The sequence below is a fragment of the Mauremys reevesii genome, linkage group 23 (assembly GCF_016161935.1).
Source record: "Mauremys reevesii isolate NIE-2019 linkage group 23, ASM1616193v1, whole genome shotgun sequence".
NCBI classification, from domain to species: Eukaryota; Metazoa; Chordata; order Testudines; family Geoemydidae; genus Mauremys; species Mauremys reevesii.
This window is the reverse complement of record NC_052645.1, coordinates 16,083,656-16,102,552: the sequence shown is the minus strand read 5'-3', so window position 1 is coordinate 16,102,552 and position 18,897 is coordinate 16,083,656. Positions and strand designations below refer to the sequence as shown.

Below are 18,897 nucleotides of genomic sequence, written 5' to 3'. Positions count from 1 at the left end.
CCTCCCTTGGAGATCCTCAGCTGAAAAGTGTTCTAGAAGTTCCGTGTGTGATTAATTACAATAGCGCCACTAGCATGCACAGCCCTTTACAGCTACAAGAATAAAGGAGACTTGGAGGCAGTACAGGGGGCTGCCTCCTTCTGGAAATTATTTCACAATTATCAGACATTTGGTGAAATGCAATGCATTCCAAAGGCCAAAAGTATTTGCTCATCAGAACTATAATTATGAGCAAGCAATAAAAGGCATCTCTGGCAGGGAAGACTTAGCTGCACCCAGAGAAGGGGAATGAACCCCAGGGACAAGCAAACCCCCATGCTCTCCCCCCACCATCAATGTGGGGGAGCAGAGGCTCATTAAGGTAACACATATGGTAATAATAAAGAGCTTCTCCGGGTTTCCTACCACTGTCCCTGAATTTGCTTCAGACTAAGCTCAGCTCACCGGGTGACTTTCACTTGCCTAGGTCCGTGAGTTCCACCTGTAATATGACTTGCTGCTTTTGGCCTGAGATAGGTTAGGAAATGGCATCCCTCCCCAGGCCCTGGTGGTTAGGGGGACATCTTTTGTCATTATCATCAAGTGTCTTACTAGGCATTTCCTAGCACAGCTGGGCCTGTCCTTGCACCCTGAAGAGATGCCCCAGGCAAGGGTGCAGCTAATTGGACGGCAAACTCTTCAGCGACTGTCTCTTATACTATGTTTGTACAGCACAATACGGCCCCAGTCTCAGTTTGCACCTAGGCACTACCATAAGTATGATGGGGAGGGGGAGACGGACCTATGCTGTTCCTTCCACAGCCTTCCAGGGGCCATCCTTCAGCTTCTCCCCTGAGTCTAAACCGGTAGTTTTCCCTAGGAGCCTCCCCAGGCAGGGGCATCCCCTCCCCTAGTTCCAAACATCACTGCCTGAAGGTCCCCAGCCTAAGACCCCCTCTCCCTGCTCAGACTCCATGGCTGGGGGCAGCTGGGCCAATTTGCAGCTCAGACCCCATCCCCTGGAAAGTCCCACGGCTACAGCCCCCGCAGCTCAGACCCCACCCCCTGGGGGTCCCACGCTATAGCCCCCCCCAGCTCAGACCCCACCCCCTGGGGGTCCCACACTATAGCCCCCCCAGCTCAGACCCCACCCCCTTGGGGTCCCACATTATAGCCCCCCCCAGCTCAGACCCCACCCCCTGGGGGTCCCACGCTATAACCCCCCCAGCTCAGACCCCACCCCCTGGGGGGCCCCAGCCTGTAGCCACCCCCGCTCAGATCCCACCCCCTCGGGGTCCCACACTATAGCCCCCAGCTCAGATCCCACCTGGGGTCCCACCCCAGCTCAGACCCCAAGCTCAGACCCCACCCCTGGGGTCCCACGCTATAACCCCAGCTCAGACCCCAATAGCCCCCAGCTCAGACCCCACCTTGGGGGCCCCAGCTCAGACCTCACCCCCTGGCGGCTTAGACTATAAACCCCACCCCCTCCTCCTTGAATGGGCGCGGTAACCCCCCCGACCACGCCCCATCTCATTGGCCAATCCCGAGCCGCCTTCCCGGAGAGGGGCGTGGCACTCCTCCGGCCCGCCCCCCGTGCGTAGTTCCGGTGAGGCCGGAGGCCGGAAGTGGAGGGCGGGGCGGCGCGGGGGCTGCTGGGCGGTGTCTCCAGGCGGAAGCGGAGGGAGCCGCGAGCGGAGCAGAGGTGAGGGAGGGAGCGGCGGGGCTGGGCTGGGGGGACCCGCCCGGGCAGGGCGCGCGGCCGCTGGAAGCAAGGGGCAGCCGGGAGCCCCCGATGCCCCCCACAGCCTGGGGCACTCGGCTGCCCGGGCTCAGCCAGGGGCCGGCCTCGGGCTCTCCTGTCGTCCTGCCCTGCAGCTGGGGCAGCCTTGCCCGGGGGGGCTCCATGGGGCGTGCGTGAGAGTGGGTGTGGGAGCAGCCCCCCCCCGTCCATGGCGGGGGGAGATGCCTGAGGGTGGATGGGGGAGCAGGGCTGCCCCCAGGTCTCTGGTGGGAGGAAGCGGGGTGGGAGCAGGGCTGCCCCCAGGTCTCGGGGGGGGAGGAAGCGGGGTGGGGTGGAGCAGGGCTGCCCCAGGTCTCTGGTGGGGAGGAAGCGGGGTGGGAGCAGGGCTGCCCCCAGATCTCTGGTGGGGAGGGGAAGCGGGGTGGGAGCAGGGCTGCCCCAGGTCTCTGGTGGGAGGGGAAGCGGGGTGGGAGCTGGGCTGCCCCCTGGTCTCGGGTGGGGAGGGGAAGCGGGGGGGGTGGGAGCAGGGCTGCCCCAGGTCTCTGGTGGGGAGGAAGCGGGGTGGGAGCAGGGCTGCCCCCAGGTCTCTGGTGGGGAGGGGAAGCGGGGTGGGAGCAGGGCTGCCCCAGGTCCATGGTGGGGAGGATGCCTGAGGGTGGGGGTGGGAGTGGGGCTGTCCCCCAGGCCTATGGTGAGGGTGGGAGCAGGGCTACCTGCCAGGTCTATTGGGTGGGGGGAAGGTGGTGTGTGGGAGCAGGGCTGCTCCCAGGTCCATGGCAGGGGGAAGGTATTCGGGGGGAGGGGGGAGCAGCCCCCCCCCCCCCGCTCCATGTGGGGAGGGGCGACAAGGAGATCAGGACTTTCTGTCCCAAACCAAATAACTTTCTCTGAGCAGATTCTTTTAGCCACACATTAAGAATTGATGAAGTTTAATTGGGAATATCATCTTAGGGGGAATACTCCTGTTTAGTCATCACATGAGCTGCTTTTCTCGAAATAAAGGGGTTTGCATGGAAGTGGGAGAGCACTTGTGTATGTGAAATCTGCTACTCTAGAAACAAACCAAAGTTAAACAGGGTCACTTAACTATTCAATAACCAATAAATATGCATAAGTGCGCTTCTCTTGCTATGGTCAGTTTAATAAAGACTCTTACTTACAGATGTCATCCATTAAGTCGGGAAACGAGGTTTGAGCTTCTCAGACAACTTCCTGCCCTAACGGCTGGCAGTAAGCAACACTTCTGTTGTCAATAAAATAAACTGAGCTTAACAGGAAGAGTGCATCCTTTTGACTGTTACTGAAATAACAGTCCAAATACTTTGCAGGAGAGTTGCTAAACTTGTGTGTATTCATAAAGCATTTTTCAGGCCTCAGATGGAAGGCTTACTATACTAGTGTAAAGTGCTGTACCGCTGTAACAACGTAGGGCTGATTTCCGCCTTTTAGCACTGTTCTATGACTTGAAGTAGGAGTAAACGTAAATAATGGTGAAAAAATCCTATGGTGAAAATCTTGTGTGAAATCTGGCTCAAAATCTAGAAAGTGGTGGTCCCATTCTGCCCCCCATGTTTGATTTCACTGTAGTTCTTCTGAATGCCAGTTCTTCACTGTTGAGCTATAGTCATTAAACTAAAAGCTGGGCATTTCACATGGCTATTTTTCTTTCTGCAGATGTGTAGTGTGATAGATTGACTTATTAGACAGCAAACCAGAGGTGTAGACTAAAGAGATTGGCATCTCCTGAATGACTTATTCAGACACAAGAGGTGAACTTTAGCACTGTGTCCAATTTCCAATGACAGTACTGCATATGTCTTTTAGTACTGCAGTGCCGAAATAATTTTCCTTTAACAAGGACAGGCCAGCTACATCAAACCACTAGTACCTCTCTACATGTCACTCTGATGTTCCCTTTTTCTTGTTCTTTGTACTGCTGTTTTCTCCTCTCACCCTTCCATTTCACAGTGAAATTGATATCATCTTAGTTTTAACTTTCCTGATCAAAATGCAACTGATCATGTCTTCACTGTGCTGCTCAACTGTCACATAAAATTGGAGCAATGTCTCTTCCATGCTAAAACACAGGATTTGTCATGCCAGCTTCTGGTACCATGCTAGAAGTTGCCAACATCTGGATTAGAGACAGAGTGAAGGATTGGATTGTAGGATTCCAAATTAACCTTGGAAAAGCACTCTTTCCTGTTGTAACAAATGTTAACTTTCTTCTCTCAGAAAATCAAATGGGAGAAAAGTTAAAATGGATCTTTGTGTGATCTTGAGGTCTCTAGAATACTTCTCAGCTTCTAAGGAGCCCTTTGTGTCCATGGTTTATCAGCTTTAGACAAAGCAATCTCTATCCAAGGAAGCATATTTGGAACTCCTTCAGTCATGGATCCATGACACACAACTTAGTACAGTCTCAAAGTAGCTTAAATGTTGAGGTTCCAAATTATTTGTAGGATTAGGTGTAGGTTACATACTCTGATTTTAAAAAGAGGGAATCTGTGCTAGACTATTGAACCTGACAGGAAACGTAGCAAGGTACTTGAAAAGTGCAAATCTTGTATGCCAGGTAATTCTAGTGAACAGAATCACTTCACTCTATTAACACAACTTAAAAAAAAAAAAATGGAAATATACCTACCTCATAGAACTGGAAGGGACCCTGAAAGGTCATCGAGTCCAGCCCCCTGCCTTCACTAGCAGGACGAAGTACTGATTTTGCCCCATATCCCTAAAGTGGCCCCCTCAAGGATTGAGCTCACAACCCTGAGTTTAGCAGGCCAATGCTCAAACCACTGAGCTATCCCTCCCTCTCCCTTCTTTCTACTAAGTTTATTTGGCACTTTTTATCCAGGTAAAACTTCAGTGGATGTTGTTTCTCAGGAGTGCTGAATAGGTGGTTGACTTTATCTCTTGTATCTAACAGAACATCATGGGATAGCTTTCTAAATCAGAAATAAAAAGTTGTAATTCTGAGATATTGGCCCTAAATATCTTCATTTCAGGACTAATGTCAAAAAGTATTTAGACTAGAGAACCTTGTGTCTTGGCAGCCATCAGGGACTAGCAGTAGCAGTGTATTCACTGCTAGCCTTGGCAACTCCCAGGATGTGTCAGACCCTAAATCAGTCACTCTGATTACTGTTTTGCTCTCCTTTGAGTAAAGCCTGACTCAAATGGTGTACTGAACAGCTAGATAGAAACAGATTCTTAAGCTTTTTAGAAGATACAAATCTCGGAAGTAGTATGAAATCTCTGAGCAGGTCCGCTGAGTGTGTCAACTTAGTCTTGTATTTTCTCAACTTAATTGTCCCATTTTAGCTCCTCGGGACTGTGGAAACAGGAAGTACTCATAATGCTGTTGGCAACATGAGGCTCACACGTCTCATACTTTACAAAAAGTGAATCTGAACAGAGGTGCACATCTAACTCTAAGAGGTTGGACTATTGAGAGGTTATAAAACCAACATTCAGTTATACTGAAAAATGATTTAAACTAGATGACAACAAAATTAAAGTCTCGTATCTTGACCTGCCAAGTTAAAGTACTTTTATATCCGGACCTGTTAACTTTACTAAGCACTGGTCTTGGTCTGGTTATCAGAAAGACTGTCAATCCCTGACTGATGTGTCCCAAAATAGAAAAACCCCTCCGGTGCAGTATTGTTTTCCTTGGATTAATTAGCAGTTATGCCTCTTATTGTTTTGAGTCCTGTACAAGGCAGATTGCTAGGTATAGCTGGAAGGCCTATGTCTGTGCCAGGGTGTGTTTACCTTCAGGCCCTGAGAAAATTATCTTAATTAATGTTGGCGAGTAGCTTAAAACCAAAAATATTTTCAGATACTCTGGAGGTGGATTGATCTCTCAGCCAGAGTAAAATGTGTGGCGGTTCAACATGAGTTCTTAACTGGCCTGCTAATAGAGCTGAAACTAGTTATAGTTGGTTCTTGAAGACTTGACTTGTAACTATTAACAGAAAAACAACATCTGAAAAACTTCCCATGTAAACAAGACGTAAACCTAAATTCTGGAATATTGCTCCAATGTTGGAGTCTTCTCTGAACTTCAAACTCTTGGTTATCCGAAGGGCTAGCCCTGGTGTGTGACTTAAGATTTCAGTTCGGAAAGACTTTGAAGTTATCCAGGACACGCAGATTGCAGTGAACAAAAACGATCTCTAATGTCTCAATTTACCATCCCCCGTTACAGATAGTGGAATCTCAGTTATTTGTTTGTATCTCGTTGCATTAGAGAGCTTTAGAGAACCAAGTTAATCTATAAATCGTGGATTCTATCATTGCAGTTTGTTTCAGCAGTTCATGTTATATTAGATGACTGCTCAACCAGTGCAATAGTACGGTCTTTTTTCCCCTCACAGACTTCTAGTGTCTGGTTTGCAGATTCTATTCTTACCAACATCAGTATGATTCTTGTCTGTATAATGAGATGTCTTCATTTAAATAGCACCCTTGATGCTATTTACATCTGGAGGGTAGAAGAGAGTGAGCTATGCTAGGTAGTTCTGGTGAAGGCTGGCAGAAGTGTAGCAGGCTCCTTCTGGAGTTCACATGGCCAGCAATTATCACTTGGTGCAGTGGCAGCAGAATCAAAGTGATTACTTTATAAGCTGTGTCCTAATGCGGAGGGTACCCATGTCTATCGCAACTAGAAGATGAAATTAATTCACCATCTGTTATGTGATGCTAGGTTCACAGAAGTGACCTCAAATGCCATGCATGTAGGGTTTTCCTGACACAGGCTACAAGCTGCCCGAGAAGATTCTGACAGCTCAGTGGTGGGAATGAGGGAGTCCATCTGAAGTTCTGGGGGAACTTTGGTAACATCGCTCTGGTTTCAGGAGCTCACCTGGGAGGGGTGTTGTGCATTCTGTTGTGTACAGGCCTGCAACATGTTGAATTCCTCAGGGTTGGAAACTGCCCTCCATCTGGGCTCGTTCATGTTATCCATAATCCCTATCTGAAATACAGACGGAGACTCAGGGTAACGGGTCTGATCAGATTAGAGCCCCATATGGACTGGAGTGGGGATCAGTGGTGCAGAATGGCAGCTTTGTCTGCTTGCTGTTCTGTAAACCTGAGATCCTTTTGGAAACGTGCTTCATTAAAACATGTGTGGAACTCGCTTCCCTGAGTTTCTGGAGTGCAGCATCCACAACTGATGGCAGGTTTCGGTGGGGGGGGGGGGGTTATTTTTGTTCCTTCTGGAATACAGGTGGGAGGGGAGGGGTCAAGAGCTGCAGCTTCTTTGGACAGAGTGAGATTCATGTGTACTTGGGGTCTCCTGCTGAGGTGGAGCACCTAGATCCTGTGTTTGGTACCCTGCATCCTAGGAAATAGAAGAGAGTTCATCACTAATGTAGGCGGCGTGATAGACATCACACATGTGCCTCAAACTTCTCTAAATTCTTTCTTGCTGTAACTTGCCTAATAGCTGCTGATCACCTTTCTATAGTGAACTAGAGGAGATGTTGTTCCAAGGAGGAAATTGCTCTCTTCCTCTCTGAAGTTGAGTAAACATGCTGGGGTGGAACATTGCATCAGACCCTCCCCCGCCCCCCCTGCACTCCACCCCCATCCCATCCTCCTTTCTCCGGCGTTTCAGTGGTTCTTTTGCTGATTCTTCATACGAACGGAGGGATGAAAGTGACCTTGTTTTTCCTAGTGACATCACTGTTCCTTGTGACTAATGCTGGATCTGGCCTGCATCATCCATGGGACAGGGGAAAATAAACATTTTATAGCACAGCTTGGGAGGCTTTGCAAACAAAAAGCAAAATTGGTTAAAATCCAAGTCTGCTGTACGAGGCGGATCTATTCTCAGCTTTTTAAATATAGCCGAACAAATCTAGTTTCCCTTTGGAGTATGTTGGCACCAGTGACTGAAGGTGAAATTCTTCTTATTAAGGTTCTGAGCTCTGGAGGCCGTCTGCAATAAAAGGAAGTTGTGTGTTCAGGCTGCAAGCATGATTCATGCTTCAAAATGTCTTAATGTATGGTGATAAGATGGAAGCGTGTGGCTGGCTGGTTGCTGACCCCTCCCTGCATTCCCTTTGCGTTAATGTTCAGAGGGTGAATTCTGAAGCTCTCTGGTGCTGAGCAGGGCAGGAAAGTTTTATTATACTTCTCCAAATGAGAAGCTTAAATGACTTATGTGCCTAAATTACTCTGGTCCATCGCTGGGAGACTAGTTCCCTCAGCATATAGACAGACAGTATTAACAGGGGACACATTGTTTCAGAAGCAGCTTTGCATTCTTCTCTTGTGCAGCTGCTTGTCTTGGCATGTGCCAGAGCATGTCTTGGTTTAGCATGCTAATTCTGTGGGTTGAGACATTGCTGGAGTCTTGGAATTCAGGGGTGGGTGTGGCCACCTCAAATGTATTTGCGGACTCAAAACCACTGAATCTTATCTGCAATTAACTCTTCCTAGCGAAGCCATTATACGTGTAGAAAAAGAACCAACCCTTTGATAGCAATCGTACAAGAAGTCAGTTATGGTCATAATCAGAGCTGTGGTCAGTTTTCCTATAGTCTATAAAATTCTGTGCAGGGTCTTGCACCTCACCTACCGCCATGGTATCTGAGCGCTTACAGCAAAATATCTGGAAGTTCTCCTTGTCAGTCTAGCATGGATGTGCTATGAATTACTATGCAGTGGACACTATTTGGTCATCATGGATTGGCCAATGGAGCCCTCTGATGGGTTCTGGCAGCTGGGCTATCAAAAGAGTTATCTGAACAATGGGTAAGCGTGCTACGGAGTCTAAAATGCCTAAACTGGGTGATGTGAGGCTAGAATAAGATTCCCCGTCTGATTGGGGAATGACTAACATTCAGAATGTTAAGTAAGCCCATCAGACTATTGAGCATTCCGTTGATGATGTGTGCGAGGAGCTAATTGTGAGTAGTCTGTCTCTGCAGGTGGTGAGCAATGACAGATATGCAAAGCCTGGTTGAGCGGTTGGAGAAGGCTGTGGGTCGCTTGGAAGCTGTGTCCCAAAGCCCTGGCATGTATGGAGATGGCCCTTCCAAAGGTAGGAACCCTCTGCTGAAAATCTCTGCATCAATACTGAACACGTTGTATGTTTGATGTTGATTGTACTGGACACTGAAAGTACCGATTCTGGAAGGCAAATGCGCTGCAGAGCATGCAAGCTGATGTTGTGTAAGCCTGAATAGCTGTACCAGGAGGGGAAGTGAGTTTCACGCAGATAACATACAGACCTACACACACATGCAGGAGAGGCCTGTGGTTACTGTACTGTTAAAACCAGAGCTTCCTGCGGGTGCACTACTTCCCTTGTCTCCTTACAGCCAAGCTACTTCTTTCTTACACAAAAGTACGTTTAGACCAGCATCCATCTGCATGCTTGAGGATCAGCCGCCGCCATATATACGCTCTGACTTGCACAATCCTACTCACAAAGTGCTCTGCAAAACTTCAGTGTAAGGAGGGTGGCAGCATTTGCTGAAAATACTCCCCAATACTTCCAGTCTGAGTCCATCTGCTAGCCCTTAACGCTGCGCTCTGTTCTGTTTCTGCAGGAATAGCTGAGTATGTGCAAGCTTTCGACACTCTCCTGGCTGGTCCAGTAGCAGAATATATGAAGATCAGCAAAGATATTGGTGGTGACGTTCAGAAACACGTAAGGATTTAGCTTCCTTTTACCATGTTGTAAATATATGGCTGACCACTACTCTAGACTTTTAAGGGCTGAGTAAGAGAAGTTCTTCCCCACTCCCTAGAGCAAAGCACTGACCTTGGAGGATCCAACACAGATGGAGATCTCCCGTGGGTTATCCAGGGATCTCCATCTACCCACTTAGAGGGATACACAATAGGGAGGAACGGAACTGCCCAGTTTCAGTATTTGGTAAATTCTTGTCTATCCTGACTCATCAATTTCCATTGAACGTCTCTCCAAGAACAGGGAGAGATTAAAACCAGACCAGATGGCCCAGAATCGGCTGTCTTCACAACCAGACCATGCAAGGGAGGCCAAAAAGATGAATTGGTCCCTGTAAATACTCCTGATATCTACATGTAGTTACATGGTTCTATCTAGCTATGTTCTGTGGCCCCCCCTTACCATAGTATTTGACCACCTCGCAATCTAGTATATATTTCCTTTCAATGCCCCATTAGGTAGGGAAGCACTATTATCCGCATGTTACAAATGGGAAACTAAAACCATGAGAGGCCAAGTGACTTGCCCAGGGTCACTCAGGACATCTGTGATGGAGCAGGGACTTGAACTCGCATCTCCTGAATCCCAGGCTAGCACACTGACCACTGGAGCTTCCTTTTTGTCTGTGTAAACAATATGTAACTGTTTTTTCCCCCGCTTCCTTATAAGGCTGAAATGGTCCATACAGGCCTGACGACTGAGAGGGTTCTCCTGGTGACAGCATCACAATATCAGCAGCCATCAGGGGTAAGTCTAGAGAATCCTAACACTGGTCACTCAGAGCTGCATAGGTCTTGGCTAATTGGGAGGAAAACAGCAAAAGCTGAGGAATCTGGGCCCTTAAAATTGCTCCTCAAGAAACGTATCTGGAGTGGAGGTGACTCCTTCGTCCATGAGTTTGCACTCCTCTGATCAGAATAGCGTGTGCAGAGTCTAGTTCCAGAAACTGACTCAAGACTCACTGAAACTAGTAGAAAATGCTGAGTATTTTATGGATTTGCCGTAACTACCTAAGCTTGTACAATGCACAGGTGGCTCCTTCTCATACCTGACAGCCGGTACTTGGCTCACGTTTCACTTGGCATCAATACTAGATGCAGTTCCTATTTGTTAAGCCACGAATTACAGAACAGAACCTGTTCTAACATGGGAATTGAGCAGACAATACTTAGCATAATACAGTCTTTGTAAGTCCTCAAAGCACTACATGAAGATTCTTACCTAGGTAGCATAGGTGTCTGGCTGGCTCGATGCTGTGATACCTGAATAATGGCTAGAGTCTTAAAGTCAGTTTTCCTTAGTAAGCAGATCAACAATTCCCCCCATGCTGCAGCTTCTCTGCCTGGGAGGGGAGTCTGATCCTGCATGCATTGGTTTTCTTCTACTTATACTTCGACTTCTCTAGTGATACGTTATGCACCTTTGCCTGTCCTTGCAATGTCCCAGTGGGAGAACTACCACCTCTGCTCATGCTACTTCAGGATGTCAGGATTTCTGTGCTGCTTCCCCTTTCATTGCAAAGTAGAGTATCGCAGTTCAGCTTCAGGGTTCTGCTTCCCTCTTAAACCAGACTGCCTACGACACAGAAGTCTGCCTAGAAGGCCTTCAGCTTTCTGTAAAGGACGTCTAGTCAATTCTGGAGCAGGCATGCCCTTGTTTCAGATGCCAAATTCTTGAATTCTCTAAAGCTTGTTTACTCAAGCATACCCTTACCCGATCATGGCTCTCGATCGGAGCTTCCCAAACCGTAGCCAGGAGTACTTGCTGGTGGGCCGATAGCGCTAGCGTTCCTCCTTTCCATCTGCAACTGAGCAGATAGGAAAGAACAACCAAATGAAGAGCGCAAACGGACTCTTCTTAAAGACACAACACTCTTTGCACTTAAAGAGCTTTAAAAAAAAATCTGCCTATATTCTACTCCGTATATATCGCTGCTGACGCAGTGAGAGGCATGATCACAAATGGAAAGGAGGTTGTCCATGGGACCATCTCTGCTATGGTTCATGCTCTTAAAGTTTGTCCTGTAGTAGAGCAGACCAACCAAATGACCTGGGAAAGCTGCTTCTGAGCAACTGATCTCCTATGTCCAAATCTCTGAATAGACACCTTAGAGCAAGACACTTTGTGAATATTAAAGCGTAAAAAAAAAAAAATTGAATGGAATTCACAGAAGTCCAACTCTTTTTCTCTTTAACTCACCCTGTCAAGTTTAGATACAGGAGCAACTTGGTTTGTAATGAACCTGAAACGTGTGCCCAAAACGACAAAGCAATTTGAAAAGCATCTGAATACTACAGAATCTCTAAAAGGCTATTCCCGTCTTCATTATTGATTAGACTTGTCTCAAAGTGCCTCTTGGCTTCTGCATTAGTCACAATTTCTGGCATGCTTCCATAGCACTAGTCCAACGCAAAACTCTGACTTCACTACAGGAGGAGCATGGAGGGGGCTGTAACTGGAACACTGGCAACACAAAGCTTGTTCAAGAGCTGTAGCTTAGGCTTGTGCCAACTAGATTCCATCTAACAATGGCTGTCTGTTTGCCATCCGTCCCCTTCTGTGTTGCAGAATAACTTCTCAACGCTACTGAAACCCATTTCAGAGCAAATCCAGGTGGTGCAGAACTTCCGGGAGAAAAATCGTGGCAGCAAACTGTTCAATCACCTATCAGCTGTCAGTGAGAGCATCCCGGCACTGGGCTGGATGGCTATGGTAAGGACTACAGTGGGTCCTTGGGGTGGGGGAGGCTGGGATTGCTGCTGCAACAGGCCCTGGTTCTAATATGTTGTGTCTTCTCTAGGCCCCAAAGCCTGGCCCCTACGTGAAGGAAATGACAGATGCGGCCATGTTTTACACCAACCGGATCCTCAAGGAATACAAGGATGTGTAGGTTCAGCTTCGCTCTGCAAAGCAGGAGGGATGCAGACAGCTGAATACTGAAACTTAAGTTCCTTGATCTAACTGTGGAGGGGCATGTGGCCCCCCTAGCACGCAGTCCTGAAGGATTAAGATAATAAAATACCTTGGTTCCAGAGATCAGCCTCTGCTGTGCTGGTCTGGTATTGCACCTTACTAATGCACCGTTTAAGCTGAGAACCCTACCTGCTTCAGCCAAGTCGCTTAAAGTTAAACAATACCTAGTTCTTATGTACGAGCCTTTCATTAGTAGACCACAAAGTGCTTCAGTCTTTAACGTAGTTATCCTCCCAACGCCCCTGTGCGGCAGTGCTATTATCCCTATTGTACAGATGGGGGAACAGAGGCACAGAGACTAAGTGACTTGCCAGAGGTCACGCATGCTGTCTGTAGCAGAGCAGCGAATTGAAGCTGAGTCTCCCAAGTCCTAGCTAGTGCCCTAGCCCCTTCATTAGTCTCCAGAATGTGGAAATCAGACAGCTGTGAACAAAGCCCTAATGCAAGCGGAACCATCAAGAAGGATGACCCCTCCAAGGCATCTCTGAAGTCTTGCCTAGTAAACTTAATACCACTCCTTTCCTTTAGCAGTGGCAGGGTGTGTTTAATACACCTCAGCATCAGAAACAGCTACATTCCCATAAATATATTGACTTTGACAGGTTTTCTTAGATTTATGATATTGGGCAAATCGATGGGAGCAAGTGCATTGGCATCCCTTGTGTGTCCACTCCATCCAGTAACCTCTTGGCTTTTTTCAGTAAGACATCTTTCCAATATGTTATGCCAATTGAGCATCACCCAGTAGGGTTTAGTTTGTTGCAAGTGTTTTGTTCTGCAGTCTGTGGACCTCTGACTAGGTGCGGAGGGCTGGCATTCAATAGTAACTGGCTTACTGACCCGAACGCCCCACGTCTAATTGTGCACAGTAGCCCTCAGGGCTGGGGGTTATAGCCGTTTGCGCTGTCCTTGCATTGGTGCTGCTACTCAGCTCCAAATCTTTGCAAGCTAGGGGACAGGGAAACTGAAGGATCCAGTTACAGCCACATGGCTTCAGATCTTTCCTAGATAATCACTTGCACTACTTAGCTTGTCTTGATCTTTTTCCCCTTAGAGATAAGAAACATGTGGACTGGGTGAAAGCTTATCTGAGTATCTGGGCAGAGCTGCAGACATACATCAAAGAGTATCACACCACTGGGCTGACCTGGAGCAAAACGGTGAGTGCTGACTGTATGTTGGCAATCAGTACTTCATAACCTAGGGACTCTAATGTTACCGGGGACTGTTGCATCAAGTAGCGATCACACAAGTTTAACTCCCTCTCGGGCATCTCTTACAGGGTCCTATAGCAAAAGAGGTGGGCAATGCACCTGCAGCACCCCCAGCCGGTGCTGCTCCTCCACCACCTGGTCCTCCCCCGCCTCCTGCTCCAGGCCCCACAAACTCCGGTTCAGATGACTCTGTTTCCCGCTCAGCGCTGTTTGCCCAGATCAATCAGGGAGAAGGCATTACCTCTGGTAAGCAAACTGGGCAACTGAAGGCTGGTGGTGGGAAGCCATTTGGCTAGTAGGTCAATGAAAGAAAACATTCTAGGTTAAGTCTGGATGGGGTTCTGCGTCACTTATCTGCAAACCCTAAAAAGCTTCCTCTGGGAAGCAGGAAGAGTTCTCTTACTTAATAGCATTCCCAGGATGAATGGGCTTGGAATGCTTAGACCATCAGATATACAAAAGAGCATGGTTAGGATATTGTAGTTTAAAAACTAGCTCGGGGGTGGGGGAGGAGACTTTTGCATGTGCAAACCTGCACACACATTACCATTTGCATGTTCAGTGACCCAGTGAAATGTGGGTGAACCAAAGCTCATGAAAACTTGGTCCTAGATTTGCATCTTCCCTACAGAGAGTGGAACAGCTGTGGAATTCTGGCTCTAGTTCTAAACATCACACTTCAAATCTAGCTCTCAATCTCATATCATTAAAGGCTAAAAGCACTTACCTTTCCTCCAGGTCCCTTTCTTCATAGCAATCTTTCATGTTGCCCAGTTCAATGTAGATTATAAACTCTTGAAGCAGAGAACTTGTTTTATGGGTCCTCAAAGAGTTCAGCAGACTGCTCTTGTAATAGCTGCTGACTTCTGGGACTTGTTAAACTTGGACCTTGCACACCTAGTAACTTAGCATTATCCAGCCAAACGATGTCTGGAGTAACAGCGGTTTCTCTTGTAGCCCTGAAACATGTTTCAGATGATATGAAGACTCACAAGAACCCAGGGTTGAAGAATCAAGGTGGCCCTGTCCGAACAGGACCCAAACCATTCACCGCTCCCAAACCCGCCTGTGCAGCTAACCCACCCAAAAAATCACCCCCAAAGAAGGCACCGGCAATGCTAGAGCTGGAGGGCAAGAAGTGGAGAGTGGTGAGTGTCCATGTGACAGCCCAGACTGGCTGCTAGAGTGATGGGAATTCAATAGCAGAAGATGGCCCACAAACATCTTTCCTCTGAAATAACTAGAAGGTGTCAGCTTGAAGGAACAAGCCCTCTCTGCAGCCTTGTGAATTCTTCAGAGGAGAGAAGGTGACGTGACACCTCCACACTTCACTCTGTAGCTCTTTAGGGAAACGAGAGTAACTGGTATTTGTCACCCCCTTTCAGGAAAACCAGGAGAAGGCCTCCAACCTGGTGATCAGTGACACAGAGCTGAAGCAGGTAGCATATATTTACAACTGCACGGACAGTACACTTCAAGTCAAGGGCAAAATCAATTCCATCACTGTGGGTAAGTGCTGTGGTCCAAATGGGCTGGCCTTCTGTATGCTGGCACATCAAAGGGCTGGATCTGGACAGGGGGTTGTAGCACTATGAGCTCTTTTCTTTCTCCCCTGCAGATAACTGTAAGAAGCTAGGTCTGGTGTTTGATGATGTGGTGGGCATCGTGGAGATCATAAACTGCAGGGACATTAAAGTTCAGGTAACTACCCACAACCTTCCTTGTGACTCTGCCCTGCGTTATGCGGTGGTGCCTTTACAGGTTCACTTTGCAGGACACAATCTAATGTAACAATCTCTAGAAAACACATCGAACTCGTTCCATGCAGGGGTTTTCAAACAGCACTGGATCAAGCTGTCTAAACAGGGTTGCAGAATGGAAAACAAACTCCTCATACTGAGCATTATCCACCCTAAGGAAGGCAGTGTAATCCAGAAGCTAAAGCAAGGGGCTGAGGGTAGGAGTCTGTTCTAATTTCTATCCCAAAATTTGATTTGTGGTGATGGCCAAGTTGCTCAACCTCCATTAGCCTTTCATCTGACCTTCCGTGGAACAAAGTTAATACTTGCTTCCCTCCAGAGATATGGTAGAGTTCAGTGTAGAAGACTTAATCCCTGGAGGATAATGTAAAGCAATGAACTATAGCGGTTCCCTGGGATAAGCGGATGCTACTGTAACCACCTCCCTGCTGTTTTCCTCACTAGGTAATGGGTAAAGTGCCAACAATTTCCATCAACAAGACAGATGGATGCCACGTGTATCTGAGCAAGAGCTCCCTAGACTGTGAGATTGTCAGTGCCAAGTCTTCAGAGATGAACGTCCTCATCCCCACAGAGAGTGGTGACTTTGTAAGTGTTTCCTCTTCCCAAAATGAGTGGAGAGCTGTAAGGGGTGGAGTGAACAGAGGGGCGGGGCTTGTTCAATGGCAGGAATCAGAGCGATTAAGAAGCATGGCATTGCTTCAGGTCACATTTTGTTCCATTGTCTTACTGAGACAAAAACTAACCCCTCACAGAGAAGGATGTTCATTGAAGGACCTGCCAATAGAGCCCTTCTCTGGTAGCTAGATACTGCCCCAGATTCCACCCTTTACATGATGGATTCTTGAAACCCATCAAACTTAAGATGTAGGTGTCTTCCCTTGATCTGTCTTCTCTGAAGCCAAATTCAGTAGCTCCTAACCAGATGGCGCTCGCTATGAAGACGCTGTTGTTGTAAGTAACCCTTGACCCTCCTAGGTCCATTGAGGAATGAAATGTGGCAATGGTAACAAAGTGTGATATTAACTTTAGACTTCTTCAATTTAATCTTCTAGAAAAAGCTGTGACTTGCTAAATTTAGCATCTATTCACCAAACCAGTTCTTGGTCTTTATTTGGATTTCAAATCAAATTTTGTCCGTCCTTTCTGTCCGTGTCCCAAATGACATGCCTGCACTGCTCAAAACACTACAGAGCAATTCAGAAAGGGGGGGGGGGGTAGTAGCTTCCTAGCGAAGTGCAAATGATTCTTTGTCTGCCACTAGGTTTGTCAGGCTAGGCGGGACAAGAGTAGTCTCTAGTCTTTCATATAAACCAGACTTTTCACTACAGATTTCTTTCACCCTCCAGAACGAGTTCCCTATCCCTGAACAGTTCAAGTCCCTGTGGAATGGGCAGAAGCTGGTTACCAGCGTGACGGAAATTGCTGGCTAAGCAGAATGGCATTGGGACTTGTGCCTCCCCTTGCCCTGGCTGTGGGACAAATCTGCTTTCAGATGATTCTCTTAGATTTCCTGTACCTTTCTGCTCTCAAACTGCTTCTCTGTCTTCTACCTGAGAGACACAGCTACCTGCCTTCACTGAAATACCTCGGGCTGGGATTTGGTGTAGGGTGGCGGGTCAGTTGATCTTCTGCATCTATCAGCAGGAAGGTGCATCATCCCCCTCTTGTCAGATCTAACCTCACCAATCAATCGCGTCTGACTTCTGGCAAACTTCAGAGCCAGGATGGGTGGTTGGCTTTCAGATTGTTCCATGGGTTTGGTATTGTGTTATCTTCAGACAAATTGTTCATGTGAGAAAGGAATGTTGTCCCTCTTTGAATTGACCTAATGGTGTCCTTATCAGGGTCCATAGTTCCCAGCTTGGTAAGTTGAGCTGGCAGGTGTGTTTCAGGAAGGTACTGGGAGCTGCTACTAACTCAGCTATGTGTACTAATCAGTCAGTGGCATTACAAGATGTGGGGAATGGCTTTGCTGGACCAAAGGCTGAGGACTGGGCGTGTAGCATTCCACCTTGTTTCCCTTTCAACGCTCCTATTTGCTCCGTGTAATTCTCTTTGTGCCATGATGGGGAGCTTTGCAGTAAACAGGTGCCACGGAAGACTGCATTGGAGTAAATGATCTACTCTGCTGTCTGTCCAGGGTTAGAAGCTGAAGTGTCCACTTCCCTATGAGCCCTTCTCCAAAAGGGATCTTCACCCAAGGGGTTCCTTCTAAGCAGCTGAACTCAAGTTCAGTCTTCCAAGACAGTTCTTCTGAACCTGTCTCTCCTTCCTAGCGAGGGATGCTTCTTCATTCCAAATTCAGTATTTGTTTTGTAAACAAGAGTTCGACTAAGTCAGTCCCATTGTTCATTCTCACTCATGCTTAGTTACTATAGAATGTGAAACTGTTCTCAGCCTCTCCCCTTTCCCCTGTTGCTTGGCTCTTTACTCTGCTGGAGGCTTGCAGCCTCTTTTCCAGGGCCTGCATTGACCCATAAAGGGAGCTGTACATGCTTGACCTTCATGTTTCCTTGTCTCTGGTGACATCTGCATATCTGACTGCATTTCCTCTGTACGTTGTCAATGGTTTTTTCTCTAGGATGAAACTCACAAAATATGCAAATTTTTTTTTTATTTTGAGACTGTCCTGTAACTTGTACTCATCTTCTCCTGAGGCTTGTGGGGAAAAAACTTTTCTTATGTACTTAAAATTATATGGAAGATAGAATAAAGTTCATGCCAACCTGCTCATTACACTAGCCCTTGTTTGCTGTTCAGAAGGGATATACTGGAGTGCAGCTAGGAAACTTCTTGTTGCTAAAAACATCCCTCAGGTTGCTGAGAATGCAGATTGACGCCCCCACTGCCACCCCCTGCTGCTCAATGGGTTTTATATTAGTGGGTAGATCAGAATTGTGGGTGGGTGCAAAGCTTATTGCAGGACCAGACACTAAGTGGAAAGCACTAACACTCCTAGTACTACTTCCCTTTTTTTCAGCTTCATGCTGCTAGCTCCCTGGCTGAGGAAGGGAATCTGTCATTGGCAGGGCAGTAAGAGAGGTTATTAGTTCATTAGGCAGCTGTAAAACATTCTTTATTAAAGAGAATCAACATTGAACCAGTGCACAACAGTAGCTAGTCAGCCGACAACTATCAAAAAGCTTTTAATAATCATTGAAAACTTAATCCAGAACCCACTCCCTCCCATGAGCCAGCACCCCTTCCCCCTGCTGTAATGCTATCTTCTCCCCTATTTCTACAAGCATGTGTCCTTAAATCTAAGTGGTGGTCCTCACTCTATGGGCCTTACTTAAACTAGTTATGCTTGTTAGTATTAACCTAAGTAGCCTGACAGAGGGACAGGAATGTGGTTAGAACTGATATTACCCAGTCTCAAATGGCTCAGCTGTTAAACTATACCAGTGGTTTTCAAACTTTGGGTCATGACCCAGTACTGAGGTGCCAGCCAGTAAAAATTAGCAGTCCCTACCTGTTCTGAGTCTGACACCACGCTGCACCCCGGAAGCA

At 47.4% G+C, this 18,897-nt stretch overlaps 1 protein-coding gene across 2 annotated transcripts; it reads left to right on the top strand.

Moving 5' to 3' along the window:
- The first annotated feature begins 1,531 nt into the window (after positions 1 to 1,531).
- Positions 1,532 to 18,120, top strand: CAP1 (cyclase associated actin cytoskeleton regulatory protein 1). 2 transcript variants are annotated; one of them, XM_039511521.1, is made up of 13 exons: positions 1,532 to 1,684; positions 8,671 to 8,783; positions 9,295 to 9,395; positions 10,107 to 10,184; positions 12,006 to 12,149; positions 12,238 to 12,323; positions 13,465 to 13,570; positions 13,693 to 13,870; positions 14,582 to 14,772; positions 15,010 to 15,133; positions 15,243 to 15,325; positions 15,829 to 15,972; positions 16,734 to 18,120. In XM_039511521.1, the coding sequence occupies exons 2-13, from the start codon at positions 8,681 to 8,683 to the stop codon at positions 16,815 to 16,817; spliced, it is 1,422 nt and encodes a 473-aa protein (XP_039367455.1). In that variant the 5' UTR covers positions 1,532 to 1,684; positions 8,671 to 8,680; the 3' UTR covers positions 16,818 to 18,120. The 2 variants fall into 2 exon arrangements, with proteins under 2 accessions (XP_039367455.1, XP_039367456.1); XM_039511522.1 differs by having other exon boundaries at positions 1,540 to 1,684; positions 8,658 to 8,783.
- Positions 18,121 to 18,897: the final 777 nt, after the last annotated feature.